General features: G+C 42.4%; 1 protein-coding gene and 1 long non-coding RNA gene across 5 annotated transcripts in view; one reads left to right on the top strand and one right to left on the bottom strand.

Moving 5' to 3' along the window:
• Positions 1 to 20915, bottom strand: part of LOC146809137 (IgGFc-binding protein-like) — a gene marked incomplete at its 5' end in the record, with an annotated part of 458615 nt that overhangs the window by 220198 nt on the left and 217502 nt on the right. Inside the window, 2 exons of the mRNA XM_085615951.1 lie at positions 11407 to 11977; positions 16742 to 17337. Coding sequence (XP_085472077.1) covers positions 11407 to 11977; positions 16742 to 17337 — 1167 coding nt within the window. The remainder of the gene's footprint in view (positions 1 to 11406; positions 11978 to 16741; positions 17338 to 20915) is intronic.
• LOC146809139 (uncharacterized) lies at positions 1776 to 5055 on the top strand. 4 transcript variants are annotated; one of them, XR_014966334.1, is made up of 4 exons: positions 1776 to 2923; positions 3024 to 3087; positions 3917 to 4025; positions 4728 to 5055. It is a non-coding gene; the product is annotated as an uncharacterized LOC146809139 (long non-coding RNA). The 4 variants fall into 4 exon arrangements; XR_014966335.1 differs by lacking the exon at positions 4728 to 5055 and having other exon boundaries at positions 1776 to 1995; positions 2607 to 2923; positions 3917 to 4721; XR_014966333.1 differs by lacking the exon at positions 4728 to 5055 and adding an exon at positions 4448 to 4721.

Genomic DNA, 20915 nt, shown 5'->3' with positions numbered 1-20915 from the left:
ATTGCCCAGTGCCGGTTGCTTGACCGCACTGTGCAATCATTGAAAACGACATGTGGCACAGTGCGAACAAGGTACTACGCAGTTCGCGAAGTGCTACGCGTAGCTCGCGTAGTGCGAAGTGCACTTTGCGTAGCTTCGCGAAGTGCTACTTGCGAACTACGCTCAGGGTTAGTAACAAGCCCATGGCGACAACTGAAAATAAGAAGGAACGAACAGTTAGTTTTGTCACCCAATACAATCTAAATAGTGGCAAGATATACAACATTTTAAAGAAGAATTGGGGCATTTTGAGTGATATCCCTGGCCTAACCAGGAGCATAACTGATAAACCTTCCATGACATATCACAGAGGTAGGTCCCTGCGCGACGCGCTGTGTCCTAGTTATGTAATGAATCAACGCGAGACATGGCTGCCACCTAAACCACTTGGTTTTTTCACCTGTGGTGCCTGCAATATCTGTCTGTTTGGTAGAAATAAAATTACCAATTTTACGTACAATACCCCCAACTCACACAGAATCACCCATTTTATTAATTGCAATACTACACATGTTATATACATTTTTGGTTGCAAATGTGACAAAATTTATGTGGGTAGTACTGTGCGCCCTCTGAAGGTTCGCATCTAGCAACACCGCAGGGCTATACTTAATAAAGATAGCCGGTACCCTGTGAGCGACCACTATAAGAGGGTGCATCCTGATGACAATTCTTTCTGGTTTCACAGTATCGACCATGTACCCCAGGGAGCTAGGAGTGGCGATTGTGAACTATTAGTTAGGCAGAGGGAAGCCAAATGGATATGTTGCCTTAAAGCAACTGAGAGAGGCCACACTACTGATAAAGAACTACACTATTTCCTTGGATAAAGGGCTTTATGCCATTTATACTGATGTGGCCTGATATTTTCTGTTAAGGTTTTCCATTATTTCTCTGCAGAAGGGAATAGTCTGTGAAGTTTTGTTTTTGGTGGGACTGCTGCTTTATCTATTTAACTCATATTTTCATCTCTGCAATTACATTTAATGTATGTATAATAATACAACATGCCAACTCAAGATATAGTAAAAACTGTGGCTGGAAATTTACCAGCTAGTCCCTTCTCCGCCTCTGTCCTTTTACTTTTCTGTCCTTTATTATGATTATAAGTCATTATTCAGTACAACTTATCCCTCTTTGTATATGATACTCGGTTGCAAGATCCGTTCTAGGCAACATGTTGTCCCGTTAATGAGTCAGATAATACTGGTGATGGGATCAACTGTATAAACTGAGTTCTGAGTACACTACAAGATGGCCCCCATGGAGGTCATTAACTCATGAGCATTTCGGTATCTTGACTGCCAGGTTACCTTTGTCATGGGAACCCGGCATCTGATGACAGTATCAACACAGTCTCTGGTGTTTTTGTTGGACACCATTTACCCCTCTTTCTGTCCTATTGATGGATTGTATTCGTTTTCTCTCGAAGGAATCATAGTTTTATGTGTATCACTTATTGGTGAACTACTCGTTTACTTTTGCACGCCAAGGACTATTGTCCTATATATTATCCGAGCGGGTAATTGGTTAAAAAAATATACAATATTATTCGCCTAGATATCACTTTCGAATCAAAATTACACGGTAACAATATGATCCTTTCTATCTGGACTATAATTTCATGATGGCCGCCGTATTCGCGGTTCTTCAATCTGCACTACTGTGGTGTATTCCGGCCGTACAAAACTGACGTCACCTCGCGCCTTCAGGAATACTTCAAATTGATCGAAAAAATGGCGCAGGAGCGTGCACTGTCTTCATGCCGGTTACCATGTCGTCTGGGACTTTTTGCGCTGGGAAATAGATAAATACTGGTCACGTCAGCATGCATGTTAACTCCTATTAGACAATATTATTTTGGCTGCCATTGTGTTTCACGCTTTGTTTTCATTTCAGGACGTGACGGGGCTCCTTGGTTAATATGCTATTTAGGAACCTCTGATTATAATATAGGTGAGCGGATGCCGCTTTTGTGTTTTGAAAGGTTCGAAACGATCGATTTTAGTAATTCTGTAATTGAGCCCGTTTGTGGCTATAGAATAGGGCTGTTTGTTCATCATCATTGGACACTTTATGAATTAGGCCATGTTGTGATTGAGCCATGGACTTACTATTTAGTACTCTTCTTTTTGCTTTTTATGTTGGGTGCAATATTACACCGTTACCTTGTGTGTGATTGTTCCCTCTTATATAATCTATTGCTGAAGCTCAATTGCGTCTCTTAATAGTTGAATACCTCGTACTGAGAATTTTGTGTATGGCGAGGTTTGCTGGTTTACCTGCCATTTAGGACCCTTGCATTTTATTAAGGTAAGCGGATACGGCGCCACTACGTCCATGATCCTTATGACTTAGTTCACCTTTATTGCAGCCTTGTATTTTCAGGTTGTGATGCGACCCGGACAGGTCATTTGATATTGGCCTGCTGCCTGGTATCTATGGAATTAATGGACTAAAACAACCTATACTTAGTTCTCTGGGGTATATATGTAATTTGTCTAGGATTTTATAACTTATCAAACACTTACACTACACTTATTTTGGATATTTTATCCCTTTGACAGCCTACTTCTTGAAGTTTAAAGACTAGTGCGCGTCCTGGGACTCCCCATGTTCAGACTCCCTTATTACACTGAATCTATCCGATGGTGAGACAGCTCATGGTTGGAATATTAACGATGGATGGTGACCGGTGAGGATAGCATCTCACCCTTTATCATTTTTCTTATTTATATATTCTTTAGCATATGCTTTGCGCATTTCATTCACAGGAATATTCTCTAAAGACGTTTCTTTACAAGTTGTTTTGTCTATATCAGAGGACCATTACGTGCGCTCTGGGGGTTTTTCTACACGTTAAGAGCCTTTGTTTGATGTTCAGGTGAGATGCTCCCTATGGCAATCTTTTGCACCATTTTCTAGGTCTACCTTTACATACATCTCATCACTGATGGGTGTTCTTTACTCATGCCCCTTTTCAGAACTCAGGGAAATCATGGCCATGATTATGATATTGACGTCTTAATAGAGTGGACTACATTTGAGGTGAGGTTTTATTCACTAATCTATTCTACCTCACTATGACAAATTGAGATATGGGTAAATATTTGCCCGAGGCTGGTAGATTGGCTTCGCATTGCTCTATTTTTGTAGATCTGTGCATATAGATTATGCTTCTGTAGATTTGATCGTTACAACAAACAAATGATGGACGGAATGCTGACAATGCAGACATTCTCCCCCAGTCAAGAGATCTGGGTTAAATCCATCGTTCTTTTGCCCACTACACCACCCCAGTTTAGACATGGCCATATGCAAATCAGTCTTGACCCTGTGCCTCATGGGAACAGTCCAGCCCGAACTGCCAAGCCATGTCTTCCCTGGACCGGAATCAAGCATCCTAGGACCGGTTTCTGGCTATCAGCCGTCATCAGCCAGGATAGCTTGATTCCAGTGGCGTAGTGAGCACGGGTCCCACGTCTGGGAATACCCATCCCACTTAGGGCACAAAGCGTTACAACAAACAAATGATGGACGGAATGCTGACAATGCAGACATTCTCCCCCAGTCAAGAGATCTGGGTTAAATCCATCGTTCTTTTGCCCACTACACCACCCCAGTTTAGACATGACCATATGCAAATCAGTCTTGACCCTGGCCTGTGCCTCATGGGAACAGTCCAGCCCGAACTGCCAAGCCATGGGGGAGAATGTCTGCATTGTCAGCATTCCGTCCATCCTTTGTTTGTTGTAACGTCTGTAGAGTTGATTGCATATATTTATCTCCTACCTATGGCAGTCACTTTTCTCTAGGACACTTCGACCATTCTCTGGTACTGATTACATGCTTTTTTATTGATGTGTTTCTACTCCAGACTTGACTGGACCATACGTATGAGACGATCCTAATTTGGAGACGATACACCCTGATAACAATCGGATTTGCGCTTGGATCGTGCATGTCCCATTTATACTACGATTAAGGTGAGATACTTTCTCACGAATTTGGGTCTTGGTAGTCGTGAACCTTGGTGTTCCTTATGACACCTCTACATCTGCACTTATAATTATATCTGCTCCATTGTTACATACATGGATGTGAAACTTTATTTCTTATTTGTTTTGTTCTATTCGGTCTTTATGCTTTTTCACAAATGTGTTCGGTTATTCATGGGCATGTTTTTATTTTAAGTTATTGTCAATTTTTATGTTATATTTGCATAAGGAATATGTTACCGTGTAGCCTTGTGCTCTTTGACAGATTATTGTTTTTCATTTGTTTAATTTTTTCTTCTTTTTTCTCATTTTGCCTTTTTCCCTCCCCCCTTTTTCTGGTATCACCTTCTCACTTGCACTGTCCCTCTGGTTTCTCCTGTTTCCCACTTCATTTATCGATATTTGTATAGTTTCGTATGACTATCTCTGTTAAATATTGCACGTCTTTATGTATAATTTTGTCTTATATGACTTATGCATTGTATCTATTCCATGCGGTACTCTTATAATCATGTTACTGTCAGCTGAAGGAATGGTGTGTATTTCATACACATCTCGGTTTGTGTCCTATTGGGTCATCGCACATGTATTGTCTTCTTGAGTCATATATATTATTTATTGTAGTGTATTGTGTATGTATATGTGTCTTTTATATGTACATTTATGTTGTATATGTTGTGGTTATTACAGCCCTGACGAAGTTCCCGTGGCACTAGGGAACGAAACGCGTTGGCTGTGTGCCGGTTTTAACCAAACTAAGTAAATAAAGAGAAGAATTTTGGATAACGCATGTCTCCTGATTGACTTCACTTAGAGTGCACCTTCTTTTCTTGTGGACTTTCCCTATCATTGACATCTCTCAGCAGCGGATGCCTGAAAGTAGTCGCACTTGTGTAAAAATATATGAAACTGGTGGGATTTAATGTGCTTGACCTTGGTCTGCTGCTGTATGCTTCTTTGTATTTTGTAATCACTGGTGGCACCACTGATGACACCATCCAGTGAGTGTGAGTGTAAACGTAAACGTTTTTCACATTGAAAAATATATACTGAGCTACTGCATAAGCTAAATTCTTATTCTTTCTGTAGTACTAATGCATAGATTAACTTCACTGTGAGTGAAGCATTCTGCTCTTTCAGTAAAAGCAGATCCAAACAAAGTAAATTACCTTCACTACCAGGGATTGCAAGGCAAACCTTGTTTTGTGAAGCAAAATTAATGTTTTTTACTTTACCCAATGAGTATTTATTTATATTGGGGAGAACGGAACATTCCCCTTAAAAATAAAGCTTTACAAAAACCATAACAAAACAAAAGAAGTACTGGCAAAGACAAAAGGTGGTCAGTCAACACTAGACCTACTGGCCTTGCCAATGCTTTTTTACAAAGTGTGCCTGATATAGCAAAGGGTTTTTACATCTTGGCTCTAACAGTGCATGTGCTGTCTCGAAGAAAAATTTGTATATGCTTTGTGGGCTTCAGCCCACCCATAGGCTTCCCATTTGCTGGCTCCATTGTGGCTCTTGTTCTTTCTCCTCATTTGTCCATGGCATGCATGCTTCCTGTGTTTAGACCTCCGCAGGAGCATGTACCAATTACTACTATCTAGATGGCATTATTGAGGGTGAAACTACCAGGCAGGAGGTGCTTGTACTGTACTGTTTTGAGAGTCGATCTTCTGCTGACCATAATAATGCCTTTGCATATGTATGCATTTCTTAATACTTGCTTCAAACTTGCATTCATTGCTCTCACTTTGTTAAGACCAATATGCTTGGACATATGAACTTGCATGACTAGGCCAAAATCGTACAGTTTTGGGAAGTAGGTGAGTAGAATGAGAAACATTGTCGGGTCTATAATAGGCACTTTAGCAACCATACAATTTCCCAGATAGTGTTGTTCGCAAAGGGGTCCGGCACAGATATGTGTTATTGGACAAAAATACTGGATGCAGCAAAACGTGGTGTACCGCACTTATTCACTTTATTTGTCTTCCCAACTACCCACTCACAGCATCCATTTCAAGCACATTTCTAATGACTGCAATTCTTCTGATGGGGGTCAGAATGGAAACTTCAAATTGTAATGTACAAAAATACAGTGTTTCACAGCGTATATTTCAGCAGCCTTTCCATTTGAATACACGGTAAGCACATGCTGCTAGTACAACTCTGTTTCAATTTACTCACTTACTCAACCTCAGAATTATTAAATGCTTTGGTAGTCTTGGGAGCTTTTGAATGCTTGACTAGCAGATCAAAGTCACAAGATGTCAGGAGCGAGTGCTGAAGAACAAGATACTTACCTTCGGTAACAATATATCTGTAATAGACCTATATTAGCAGCATGAGACGGTCCTCCACCCAAACCTGTCCAGCCTCCACCTCCTTGCATGGAGATTGAGCGGCAACAGTTGACAGCTTTCAACCTTCCTTCTGAAGTCTGTTATGTTATCTTGGCAGCCAGGCGTCCCACCACCAAAACTGTATACGCCTGTAGATAGAACAAGTTTGTGGCATGGTGCACAGCAAAGACTGTGTATCCCCTTTCCGCCCCCCTTTCAGAGGTTCTACTCTTCATTTTTTCTTTGGCCCAGCAGGGCTTTGCTCTGGGCACTCTAAAAGGTTATCTTTCGGGCATTTCGGCCTTTCTTCTGCTTGCTGATCAGTCCTCTATTTTCAATTCCCCTATCGTAAATCACTTCCTTAAGGGCATTACTCACTTGTTTCCTCCAATTCCTTTCGTAATGCCCCAGTGGGACTTGAACCTAGTTCTGACCTACCTCATGTGTGCTCTTTTTGAGACATAACTGTCCTCTCAGACTTCTGACTCTTAAAGCTGCCTTTTTGGTTGCCATCACCTCTGCTCACAGGGCGAGTGAGCTTCAGACATTTTCTTCCAAACCTCTTTTCCTGGCTGTTCATTCAGACAAAGTTTTCTTTCCTAAAGTGGTTATTTCTTTACACATAGGACAGACCATCACTTTGCCCTCCTTCTCTCCACCCCGCATCCTTCTAAAGAGGAAGAGAGGCTCCACCGTCTGGATCCAAAACGTGCCCTTTCATTCTATCTGGATCGCACAAGACAATTCCGGGTGGATGACCAACTCTTTGCTGGCTATGTGGGAGCCAAGTAAGGTCAGGCCATGCAAAAATGGACAATCTCTCAATGGGTTGTTCTTTGCATCGAGATCTACTATTCCTTAGCGGAAAAGGAACCTCCAGTGGGGTTGAGCGCCCATTCCACCAGGGCGATGGCAGCCACTACTGCTTTGGGACGTGGAGTCCCCTTTCATGACAACTGCCAGGCAGCCAGATGGGTTTCTTTGCACACGTTTACCAAACAATACTGCCTGGACACAGTGGCGGCTGGTGGAATTTGAAATTGGTAGGGCGAATGCATAACGAATCAACGTATGCGAGTGAGCAATAAGGGGGTGCTCGGGGGGTCCTCCCCCGTGAAGACATTTTTTAAACATTGGCATCTTTTTGGTGCAATTTTCAGCACTATTTCTGTGATAAATGGACTAAAAATTCAGTTTTTCTAGGCATTCATAAGAGAAAACTCATACATTATTTCAGAGACTTTCTGGGTTGCCAAGCAAGTCTGACTTCTGAAAAGGGCTAGGGTACTAAGCAAGACTGCTTTGGCTTTACCCTTTCCAATAGAAAACCCTAGTTAGCAATGTGAACAAGTTCAATGGACAAACCTGGGGTCTAGGGAGGGTCCCACTCCTGAGAAAGAACATTTAAAGAGATTGGCAAATGGTGCATTTTAAAGCAAATTAATGCAGCGATAAAGCAAGGCTTATTAAGCAGTTGGAACGTATAGTCTTGAAATATTAAACAAGTTTAGCTAGAGAGGCGGTTGCAGGGAGAGAGGATACAGTGAGGGAGAATGCATTGGTAGAGAGGATAAACAGATGGAGGATGCAGGGTTAGAGAATACCCAGAAGGAGGGTGAAGACAGGATTCACGGACAGAGGAAGCGGTCGCAGAGGATCACAGGGTGCGAGGAGGGGGTGCAGTGTCAGGAAACGCGCTGACAGCGGATGCACGAAGTGCGATGGCGAGGCTAGCTGGCTGGAGGCGCTCAATGCTTTGCTCTTGTTCACTGGTAGGCATCAGCCCTCGCCCCTTACCCCCGCAGGACCCAGAGGCACCTGACTGCTCCTGACAGATGTTACTCGTTCATTTCTCTCAGCCTGTGAGATTCTGCTGGCCACCAGCTTGGAATGCTGCCAAGGAGCAGGGGGAAGAGGCGCTAAAAGTCAATCCATGTTTTTGGCATCAGTCTTTTAACAAGCACGTGGTCTGAGGCTGTACAGCTGCCTTTGAGGTCTTCCATTCGCAAAAACACTCCCTGCATGGAACAGGATGACCCCTGCTATTCATGTTCACATTCATGCCACACACAGCTTCGCTGCTTCATTATCTAGGGCTGAGATCTGCTGCCCTGACATCGCATTCCTCTGAGCATTAGCACTCCCCTCCTTAACCCTGGAGCAACTGAGCAGCGAGCGGCTGCCTCTGGGAGAGTGGAGGGGGGAGAGTGGCATCGGAGCAGCCCACGCTATGAGCCTGCTGGCACCCAGCGCTTCGACTAATGACTTCTAACACCAGTACACACTTCAATGCTGCTCATTCCCTGGCAGCGAGAGGATGAAATGCTGCATCAGCCCTGCATCCATCGGAGCAGCCCACGCTACGAGCCTGCTGTCACCCAGCTCTTCGACTAATCACTTCTAACACCAGTACACAGTGACCTCAGAACATTTTGGAAACACCTAGAGATTTACATATTTTAGCAAACGTACGCCTAGTGTTCCGCTTACTGTTTCTAATTTCTTGCAACCTTCTCCCCTTTCTGTGCACCGTCCCGTGGCTGCCATAGCGATTTCGCGACTGATGTCACTCCTACACTTCCGTTTGCTCTGGCAGAAGGTTTAAAAAACACATCGCTCAGCACAGCTACCTCCAGCTCAGAGAGGCATTAAACGCCTCGAGAGAACCGGGCCTGGGTTATGCAAGTGAAAGTACCATAAAAGAAAACATAAAATATGTAAAAAGTGCCGAGTCAGGCACAGCTGGAGAGGCCTCCACTTTGCAACGGAAAGTACAGGGGAGACCATGGCTCAGCCTGTTTCTGTTGCAGCGGTCACTGGGTGGGTCTCATTCCATCCCACACTCTCGCGGCAGAGATCGCAAGTGCTGGGAGGTGTGAGATTTCAGTGGTAAAACAGACATTTCTATTTGCACATGTCCCCATCCCTTTAGTGTCTCCAACAAGCATCATGTAGTCAGACACTGCTGTTACAGCCGCACACGCCTGCGCAGCATACCTAATGTAATGTCAATGGAGTGGGGAGCTGAAATAAAAATCGCTCTTCTCGCAGATGCGCAGTCGGAGTCTGGACTCCTGCTGCTCTCGCCTGCGTGCGCTGTGCGTTTGTTGACTCATGCGCACTTGAGGCTGTGAAGCAGCTGCCAGCACAGGCCGGAAATGTAAACAGACGAATTCTCAAAGCTGTCAATTTGTCTGCTTATATATTTCTTGCTGCCCGATTAGTGAGCAGTTTTTCTTGTTGATTGCCTAGTGGGGCACAGCCCTGGTGCCCCTATAGACCAGCTGCCACTGCCTGGACAGCCAAGTCCGGAGTGATGGCTTCTTTGGCCAGGACTCCAGGACTTTCTGGTATGAACTTGGTTCGCAGACCCACCTCCGGGGTTGGAATTGCTGGGGTATCTATTCTAAGGTGAGGAATCCATAACGAATAGTCTCTTTCAGATGAACAAGTTACTTACCTTCGGTAACGATATATCTGTAAGAGACATATATTAGTTATGGATTCCTCACCGCCACGCCCACCCTCCCTGTTCTGTGAACTCACTTCTAGGGTAAAGCACTGCCTTTCAGGGCCCTAGTTTGGTGCACCAGTGGTCAGTGTCTTGCATAGCTCTGCGCATCTGACGTGGAATGTTGTGTAAATGACTGACGTCAGCATGCAGGGGCGACATCTAAGTAGATACCGTGACGTAATTCCGGCGACCACGATGCCAACGACGAACATGGAGTTGACCGATGCCACCTACCGACGCGCAGGGGTAATGTTGAAGGAAAAATTCTCTGGATCCAGTCTGACACCTGGGGGTAATTCAAAGGTGAGGAATCCATAACTAATAGTCTCTTTCAGATGTCACTGAACTAACCTCAGGCTAATGGGTGATTCACTCCCTAATGATTTTTATTCATGTTATCTGCTTCAGAAGGATAAACGGCTTAGTCAACCATAAGACCTGCACACTGCTGAATTGGTGCTTAGCCCACTGCACTATTGACTGTCAAGCATTGGCAAATCCAATAGGTCTCACCAATATAAGATATATTGGCTTTGTCAATATTTTTTACCATGTTGCATATCTCACTTTGGCCATGGCTAAGGTCAAACAGTATTGCGTTCCAGCTTATCAAGGGGTCCAGGCAATGTGCTGCTCTCACGATACACAACCACTGCGTGCTATACTCTGTTGTAAAGACATTTCTGATACCAATTGGCTTTGCCAATGTTTGTCTCCTTTGCAGATCCTTTACTACTCAAAGTTGTAGTATTTGCAAACGATATAAACGGGAACACCGTGTATCAGATACACTGGTAGTTGTAAAAGACTTGTTGCTCACTGTGCCAACATGGCAACTACTTACGAGTTACAAAGGTGCAAAGAGGGTAGATGACGTACCATCCCTTTCAACTTGAAAGTTAAATGTAACACAAGGTGCATTCATTCCTGTTGTCACAAAACATTGCTAGGTTACTGACTGCTAGTCTTCAAGTTTCTGTATTGGTGCTTTGCAAATTTGAATTGAAGACCTGATTTCTCCTGCACTCTTCCACCTGTGCATATGCAGTGGGTAGTAGTGGTTTACAGGTGGGAATCCTTAAGGGGCAAGATATTTGTGAATACTTGCCAGGAGCCTCTTCCACTATGCTGAATTGATATTCCAGCACAGCACAAAGAAGCGTTTGTGTCACATTACAGAGGCTGTTCAACAGATGCACTAGCACATTTGTCCCAATATTTCTTTGTGAGTAGCCTCTAAACCACATTTCTGAAATTACAAATGCCTTTTGGAGAAGATCTTGCCTATTGCTAGTTATTATGTCCAATATTATCCTATCTCTTAAAAAAAAAAAAGGCATGCTTTGTCCCAGTATGGTCCTATTGGCCTGAAGATTGCAGCCTTAGATTTCCTTAAGAATAACTAAATTAGTTTTAATGTAATGATTTTAAGATTTGAAAGTACCAAGATGACTGTGCATGTACAATTGTGTCTCTTCTTGTTAACATTTCTGATTTGTCTACTTACGGCAAAATTGTGCAGTCCTCCACGCCAGGACAATTGCCCCCGCAGCCTGGCATGCAGCGGTATACGCTTGAAGGTTCTGACAGAGGAGATCCATGGGGTCTGTCACAGAGCACAAATCATAGAGGCAGAAGTTCATGTAGTCTGTTGGGTTGACCTGCTGTTGGCAGTATCTAAATGGTCCAGTGGGATCTGTCATCATTCCACATGACGAACGACTGCTGTACAGTTGTCCGTTGAATGTGTTGCAGGATGGGCAGTTATTGCCGCACCCCAAAGAGCAGTTTACTTCTCTCACATCTGTTTGCCAAGCGGCACCAAAGTCATCAGCACGGTTAACTGTGATTCCAGTGGGAACCTGGAAATCATCGTATTGATTGTCATTGTAATTACCACAGAGCCCACGCATTAGTCCTTTGAAGGTGCTTGGAACCTCCACCTGTACATAGTACATTGAATCATACAGAACCTTCAAGCCAAAGTTAGTCCTCACAACTCTATTGTTTCCTTCTTGGTTGATAATGATGTCTCTTGGTGGTAATTTGAGTGGCAACAGATAGAGTTCCTCATTGACCTGAAAGACAGCAAACACACCTGGTTAGCAGACAAAGACATTTAATGAATTTACTGCCATCAATGATAGGGTCTTTGCAAGGAACAATTGTGATGGATCAGGATATCATTGTGGTTTGACATTAGGAGTGGTGTTGTTAAGTAATTATGACTTGTTTTTTATGGTTTGTATTACTACCAATCACATACTAGACCAGACAACTGCCCCATTCTGTCCTATAGCTTTTCAAAACAAGTTGATTTTTTGATGCTGGAGATACACTACACAGTGCTCTCACAGTGGCCATTCTTCATCAAACAGCCTGTCCCGTTACATGCTCCCTCATGCAAAGGTTGTATGCCAATACCACATTTCTCATTATTTTACATCAATTCAGCTCTCCATTATTTCAAAGTAACCACTGCTTTAACTGGATTGTGTACTGTTCTAACTCCAGACTTAGCCAATTAGGTCACAAAATCAAATTAGTGATTGGTCAAGAAGAGATAACTTGTGGATCCTCTATTTGTGAATTAGTGTTTGATTCTACTCTGTTTAGTTGTGACTCCCCACCAGGTGCATCACTTCTAGTTCAATACTGGGTGTCTTAGCTATACATTTCTGTATGAAATTGGGTTGTTGGTTAAGGAGGGTGTGATCCTTCCTCAAGCAAAAGACACAATCGTGTAAGGGTGAACCACAGAAAATCAGGCTTTATCTAGAGACAATATGTAAAGTATTTATACCGTGCACAACGAGTAATAAAGTGAAAACACCGCACAAGAATAAACGTACACCAATTTAGAAAACATAATAAAATGTAATAAATTATTTGACATGAAAACAATAAAAGTTCAATGGGTAGAACAGGAGATATCAATTTCACAGGTTTAAGGTAAGTATAGTGCGTAAAAGCACTAAGCGCCACTTGTGGCTATCTAGTCATGCTAGACCGGGTGACAGCTACAAGTTCAGTCTATCCACGACAAACCGTGGGCCTGATAAATGAATCAGGTTAGACCCATTCAAAAAGTAACATTCTAAAGTCTAGCGCAAAGAATTCCATTCACGGTGGAGCGGGGCGTGAGGACCAAGGAAAGCATCTTGCAGAGTCGTCACTGTAGCGCAAAGCGCATGCCGTGAGTCATAGACCATTGTTACTGTAGCGCAAAGATCCTCTCAGGTGTCCTAGATGGTCGTTGCTGGACTTTCACATTTGTGGTCACTAAAGACTGTCCATGCTGTAGTAGTGAAGGCAGATCTCACATTGCCAATCATCACTGGTGGTCGCAGTAGGGTAAATAGTCAGGTCCACCAGGGCTTTGCATTGACGGTCAGTGTGGGCGGCAAAATCTTGGAGTGAACAGGCTTGTTTGCTGTCACGAAGATCCCAAAACTTCTAGATTTCTTTTTTCTTCTGGGAGGAAGTCAATTGATGCCACACTCATTCCAGCAGAGGCCAGGCAGGGATCAGGCAGGTCCAGATGCAGGGCCAGACAGATTCAGTTGTAGCAGATTAGCTGGGCAGTTGCAGAGAGGCTCCTAGAGCATGTTATACCTCTGTAGCTCAGAGGAGGAAGTCAGTTAGCTGACACTTGGAGACACTTCACTCTGGGAAGACGGTTTCAGGTCCAGTCTTCCTTCTCAGCAAGCAGAGCAGGCCTCAAGCAGAAAGGCAGCATGGTGCCCTTTTCCCAGAATATCCATAGGTCCAGGAGTGTACTGAAGAGTAGATTTCATGGTCCCCTTCCTATACTTGGTTTCCACTTTAAAATAGGAGAATATTCTGGAGTTTTCCCGTACAGAGGTGTCTGGAATTTCCTGCCTCCCTGACCTGTTCCCAGTCTGTCTGGGGTCGCAATAGGCTAGTGTGAAGTCCTTGTGTGTGAGCTGAGCCAGTGCTTTTGAAGTGCAAGTGTGGTAGGTGGCAGCTTCACTCAAGTCACATATGGCCCATCCTGCTAATTCCCAGTCCTTCCTTTGTGATACTGTCTAAAAGGAATGTTCAACGGTCAACTGCCAACCTAGTGTAACCCAGGAACAGACTGCAGGCACCAAATGGTTAGTAAAACAAAATACCAACTTTCTAAAAGTGCTATTTTCAGAATTGTACCTTTAAATCGGACTTTATCATTAAAGAGGAATTTAAATTAGAATTCCTCAGCCACCCAACATGACTTTCCTACCTTCTCCCAATCAAACGTTATCACTTAATAAATCCAATAAGGTAACCCAATGTTATCCTATAGGAGACGCAGGCGCTGCAATAGTAAAAAAAACTCATTTGAGAGTTCTTTGCTATCAGGACAAGTACAATTTAAAAATACATGTCCCTATTGTTTAAATACAACACAACCTGCTGTTTATGGCCTACCCTAAGGGTGACGTTGGTGTTAGAAAGGAAAGTGTAGGCCTGGAAAATTTTTATTTTGCCAGGTCGAAATTGTGGTTTAAAACTGCACACACAGACATTAATGGCAGGCCTGAGACATGTTTTAAAAGATTACTTAAGTAGGAGGCACAATCAGTGCTGCAGGCCCACTAGTAGCATTACATTTACAGTCCCTGGTTACATCTAGTACTACCTTACTAAGGACGTACAAGTAAATTAAAGTTGCCAATTGGGTGTAAGCCAATGTTAACATGTTTTAGGAAATGAACACAAGCACCTTAGTACTGGCTAGCAGTGGTAAAGTGCACAGAGTCCAACTCAAACAGATTCAGAAAATAGAAGGGGTGAAGGCAAAAGGTTTAGCGGTGAGCTTGCAGAGAGGGCCACGCCCACCAATTTCTATGCATAGTGTTGTAAATCAGTATGTGATGCTATACTCAAGGCTCCATAGGGCACGCTATCCATGAGTCTTTCTGTTGTGCGCTACTTTGATATAGTCTAATGGATGTTTATGTTGTGTTCTGCCTGTGCTTTCGGACTGCTGTACTTGTAACGTTATTTATTTACATTTAATGAAGCAAATTATTTCATTTAAAAGGTCAAAAATATAAATATCAGCCACGAGAAAAGATATGAAAAATGAAAAACGAAAATAAAAAAAATCATAGTTTGAATGCTTAGAGATAAGAACTTATTTATGAGGTATTGGAATAGAATGTTTTCCATTTTGAATCCAAAGAACAACGATACAGGCGAAAACAGAGGCTCTACACCTCAAAAATATGAGTAGGTCTTAAAACCTAACCTAGAGACTTGTAACACATCTGCTAGTCACTTGGCTTCCCAAGGAGCACAATCTAGATAACGCTGTAAACCTTTAAAATACTACAATAGTATAAGCAGTGTCAGTGATGAAGAGCCAAACTAGGGGCATGTTATTGGCCAAAACTAATTGCTTTGCAAAAAGAGATGATGTAGCAAATGAGAAATCCTCGTAGAAGTGAATCTCCACTGTCCAAAATGGGAAGAATCAGGCACTTGATGGCAGATACAAGAAAGAGATAGTTGTCAGTAGTTTGAGAGAGAATAGTTAAGATGGAGTTTTTAGATGTTGCCTGTGCACTGGCAAACGTTTTACAAATACATCTGGGTGACTCAAACTGAGAGCTCAGATATCTGATCACATAGGTCAACTGCTTTTTGGACCTTATAGAAGGAGCCACAGAAGGGGGCAAATATGATTTTATGAGAGATATGGCTTGATGCCTAATAGTGTGTTATTGTGTTTTTTGGGGGGTAAGCTGTTGTAAAGAATGTGCAAAGGTCTAGGGCAGAGGGTGGAGTTAATTCTAACATTATGTTTGTATGTATTTATTGTTTTATAGACATTTGTTTAAACAGTAATAAAGATGACTTGACTTAACTTGAGAGAGGATAGGGCCGGGTGAGGTTCTATCCTGTGTACACAAACATACCAACCACTGCTAGGTTGCAGCATGACATTAACACTTTATGGAGAACCTACCATCCAATTATTGATAGATATAGTGCAATTCAGCAGATTGTGGGAAAGAAAGCATGGAGATCATGATGAAAGTAAGAGGATTATTCATGATTATAAAAACACAATGCACTTGGGGGGAATGTTTTAAAATTGGCCTTTTAAAGCTTTTTAAAAGGAGAGAAGGAATTATTCATGGATATCGAACAGAAGTTTAACACAATGTTTCAGGCCAATTACAGACACTCTCCTGAACACTGTGATTTACATTTCGTTCAGTGGACTGTAAGAAGCTAAATGCTAGGTGACCACAGGGACCTAGCAAACCCAAAGTGACTCAGATACAAGGAAGTTGAGTAGCGAAGGCTTTTGTAAACCAAGGTCGGTATCTTGCAAATGACTCTCACATTTTAAGGCGAGCATTGAACAAACTTCTGTACATGGATGACGAGATACATTTTGTGGACTCCTAAGACGAGGTTCACTGCCAGATTGTGTTTAGCGGTGCTCTTTGGCCATCCTGGAAAAAAAATCCAGAATTCAATTTGCAAGGAATGTCAAAAGTCCAGTTTAGAATGTTACAAACTTTATGTAGGAATATGCGCCATCAGAACGTATCTTTCAAAGCTTGAACCAGCATTGTTTGGGTGGTTTATCAGCTGGGTAGAAAGACTAATGCTTGAGTCAACAAAATGAAAGAAAATATATTTTTTACCCGGCTTGCCATCATCACACCCATCAAACAAAAAGGTGGTGGACAGCGGCAAAATCCATAATTGTTTAGGGCCCCAACAACATTGATTTTGCCCTGGAAACATTGAGTTACATATTTAGGCAGTACTTAGCTTGTATACAAGATGAATCTTCAAACTGAATCCTGTTATGTTCTTACCTTCACTTTCCCTCTTATTCCTCTGTCAAGAGTGATGTTGTAACTATCCACAGAGATCGTGACTGTCTTGGCAACTGACACACTGCTTGTTCCATATATTTCATTCTTCACTGTCACATTAAAACTTGGCAGCTGTGGAATGTTGCTTTGGAGTTGCGCCAGTATGTAAGTGCAGGTTCCCTGGAAGTCATATCTCCATCCATCAAACGACAAGTAGTGAGGATCTCCGGAAGCAATACACTTGCCCACTCCTGCAGGATGGCAACCACGGACTCCGTTTTTCACTTGGCACACATTGTTAGCACCACATACGTTTGTCTGACAATCCACAGCTCCATTCTCTACACAATGACAACGTAGTTGACAGCTGTCACCCAGGTAGAAATCTTGCCCTTGAGGGTAGTAAGTGGAGAGGAACAGACAGCCACAATCTGCCATGGGCACACATGCGTCACCGCTCAAGAGGAATCCTCTGTCACAGACACAACCTTCAGTACATGGGGCATTGCAGCCGGCCGGAGAGGAAAGGCTAGAGCAGGTCACCGGACACCCACTACCACACAGCTCATAGTGGGCATTTGGGGGACATGTTGGTTCTGAAACAGATAAACAGAAATAATTTCATATGCCTTAACCCCTCCTTTATATTCCACAAGAGATATTGAAGTCTGTATTCATACCTGAAATGTCATGTTAAGCCTTTTGGTTGTAGCTCACTCTTTCAAAGCACTTTATTGAGGTGAAGAACTTCAGCTGCATTTCATTTTCCAAATGATATATTCTCTCTGTACATCATTGTTTCCAAACAGCTTTAGGTATACAAGTAAAGCATAATGCCACTTCATCTCCACATAAATGTGTCATAAAATGTGTGTTGCAATTTAATCAAACAGAATGTGGAAACCTGGCATCATTGACATGTTTTTTCCATGTCTTTGTGCTTCTGACCTCCTGTTTTTGACTGTATGCTGCATTTTGTTTTTGCTGGTTTTTAGAACTCTAGGGCACTTTACACTGCATATCGGTGCTAAAGTGCAATACTCCCTGTGTATATTGTGATTGGTTATCCATGATTGGCATATTTGATTTTCTGGTATGTCCCCAGTAAAGTGCAATGTGTATGCCCCGGGCCTGTAGATTAGATAGTGGGCATGCAGCACTGATTGTGCCACCAACAGGAGTAGCCCTGCAACCTTGTCTCAGATGTGGCACTGCAGTGTCTGTGAGTGCAGTTTTACCCTGTCATGTCAACCTGGAAAGTGCACCCACTTACAAGGCCCAAACCTACTCTTTTTCTATATGTAAGGCACCTCTAAGACAGGCCCAATACAGTCAAATGGGCAGGGTGCAGTGTATTTAAAAAGAAGGACATGTCCTGGTGTGTTTTAAATGTCTTGATAGTAAAAACTGCTAATTTTATTTTTCTCTATTGCAATGACTATCTCTCCCATAGATTATCATTGGAGCTGCCTTGAAATCTCTTACAAGTTTAACTTTCAATTCTGAAGAGATAGAAAATTGACGTTTGGGGTCCTTGAACTAACAATTTAATAATACATCTATTTGTGAAGTTGGTTTTTAACTTGTGTATTTGAAAATGCCACTTTCAGAAAGTGAGATAAAAGGGGGAGGTTGCCCTAGCAATCACATTCAAATGCTGCTAAACCAATTTAACAGACTAAAGGCCATCAATTCAATTAATCTGGGCAAGAAACATTTATCTGCTACTTCGTTCTGTACACTCTACTCCACATTTAATCATGGGTCAGGTAAGTGCGGATACATTTCACTCAAGGGCAAATTATACATATTAAGGCAACAAATAAAACAAAGAGATACATAATTTGTGATGAAGCAATGTGATGTAACAAACTATACATGAAGCATGATACATAACAACAATTATCCAAACCTTATATTACCAGTCTTAGTTGACAAACGGAGCAGCTACTAGGACAACCTTTAGCATCCACATTGTGTAATAAATTCAAGAAGACGCAACCCAGAGGGAAATGAGACATTAGGCCGAGTAGTGAGACAATTCAAATAACATTTCTACTGCGGGAAACCTAATTACAAGCGAAAGTCCCTGCGTTGTGTAATGCCTACGTGTTTCGATTCCCAAGGTGGTTTGTGGGATTCTCTTCAGGACTTGGACTGGTTTATTTAAGAAACAAAAAGGGGGAATGAATTATACATGGGGAGGGACTCTAAACTTCCCAATTACTCAAGTTATGTGGGGATTTCTCAACAGTACCTGATTGAATAGAGAAATAAATTTGCACATTGCAGACAAAAAGGTGACAGACAAGAATGCCATCCTGCATTATCGCAGTTTCCACCGTAGGAACCTCAAAGACAACCTTCCTTATGGGCAACTTCTTAGGATCCGAAGGAACTGCTCCCGTAATAATGACTTCCAAATACATGGGGAGGTGTTCTGTGAGCAGATGAAGGAACAGGGGTACCCAAATAAACTGATGAAACCTGCATTCAAACGGGCATGGTGCACAGCAATAGAGTCTTTACTTATCAAAAAAGTCAAACCCAAGATGGGGAAGTTGGTGTGTGTCTCGACATATTGCCCACGCACGGTTGCATTCCGGTCAATTATATGGAAAAATTGGCACCTTATACAGAATTCTGAAATTGAGATTGATGTCCCTCTCTTTGCTATGAAGAAGAATATGAGCATTGGAGAAAGAATTGTAAGAGCGTATTTACCCCCTTCTAGTACAAAGAAAGACCTCAGAACAATGTTCAATATAAAGCCGTTGATGGGCCACCATAAATGTGGTATCTTTATGAATTGCAGTAACACGATAGTGGGTATTAACTTCATACAGGATGACACTAAGTGGACAAGGAAACAATTTTCCAACTGCAAGACAAAAAACTTTATTTATGCAATTGTTTGTCCCCGCCCAAGAATTAACATTAGCAAAACTACACAGGAGATTTGTCAACACGTAGCGCAACACCGATTGAGGATGAAAACATAAAGTTGTATCAGCACCTCTGGTGAACAACTTCACTGACTCCAATCACCACGAGTTTGAGTTTAAATGGACTGTGCTATCAGTCATTAAACCATCACCAAGAGGGGGTGACACTGAGGCTTCATTGTTCAGAAAAGAAGCCTACATGACAGCTCGCTTCAATAGCATCACCAGAGGACTAAATGAAATGTCAGAAAAAGGTAAATGCTAAAACAGTTCCTTTCCAGGTTTTGCATTTCCAGTTTGCACCATGAATCAAATATTCTTTGGAACCATGTATATATTTTAATACCAATGTACACACAAACCTTTAAAAAGATATATATATATTTTCTATCTCTGATTTACTTAGGGCACAACTCATTTTCAATAGCTTCACAAACTCACTTAACCATAATGCAATGGGATCAGGTCATTCTTTAACTTCCTGTGACCTGGAAGCATTCTCTAGAAGAAACTGGGAATGAGACACCATTCGATGACCTTCACAGCCGATTGCAAGTAAGACTCTGCAAACTTTTACTACACGGGTGCGCTTAATTCTGTTTATAGAATATAAGACACGCTGACACGTCCTTTCCTGTTTACACAGAGAGACGCGATGCGGTCCGTTTCTGTGCGAACTTTGAAGAAAGCAACTCTTTTTACCGCTTTGTGAAACTTGCAGCGGAGGGGCGCTGTTCAAGCTATATGGTCAGCCGTTGAACCGACTGAGAGCTGAAAGGAAGCATCAAAGAAAACATTGCAAGCATGGTGAAAGTAAGTGTTGCCTTTAGCCCACAAAGCTACAATGTAACTATTTAGATACTCTATCGATGTAGCACTAATTTCTGTTTATAGGTCGTCAAACCAAAGTACAACTAGGTTTCCATTTAACCGAGAGCAAGCATTCTTATACCATTTGTAAAAGCACCGCCCGTCTGGCGCAAATAAGTGCCCGTCTGGCACAAGTAAGTGCCTTTTCTTGTTCCTCCAGTTACAAAATATTTACATTTACCAAACCATATGCATGACTGATGGTGGATCCATTCTCATTTTAGATCGTGCCATTCACATTTTAACCTGCATCTTCTCGCCTGCAACGTGCAAATTTATTTCTCTATTCAATCAGGTACTTTTGAGAAATCACCACATAACCTGAGTACTTGGGAAGTTTAGTGTCCCTCCTTGTGTAT

Source organism: Triturus cristatus, chromosome 7, assembly GCF_964204655.1.
Source record: "Triturus cristatus chromosome 7, aTriCri1.1, whole genome shotgun sequence".
NCBI lineage: Eukaryota > Metazoa > Chordata > Amphibia > Caudata > Salamandridae > Triturus > Triturus cristatus.
This window is presented reverse-complemented; position numbering and strand designations above follow the sequence as displayed.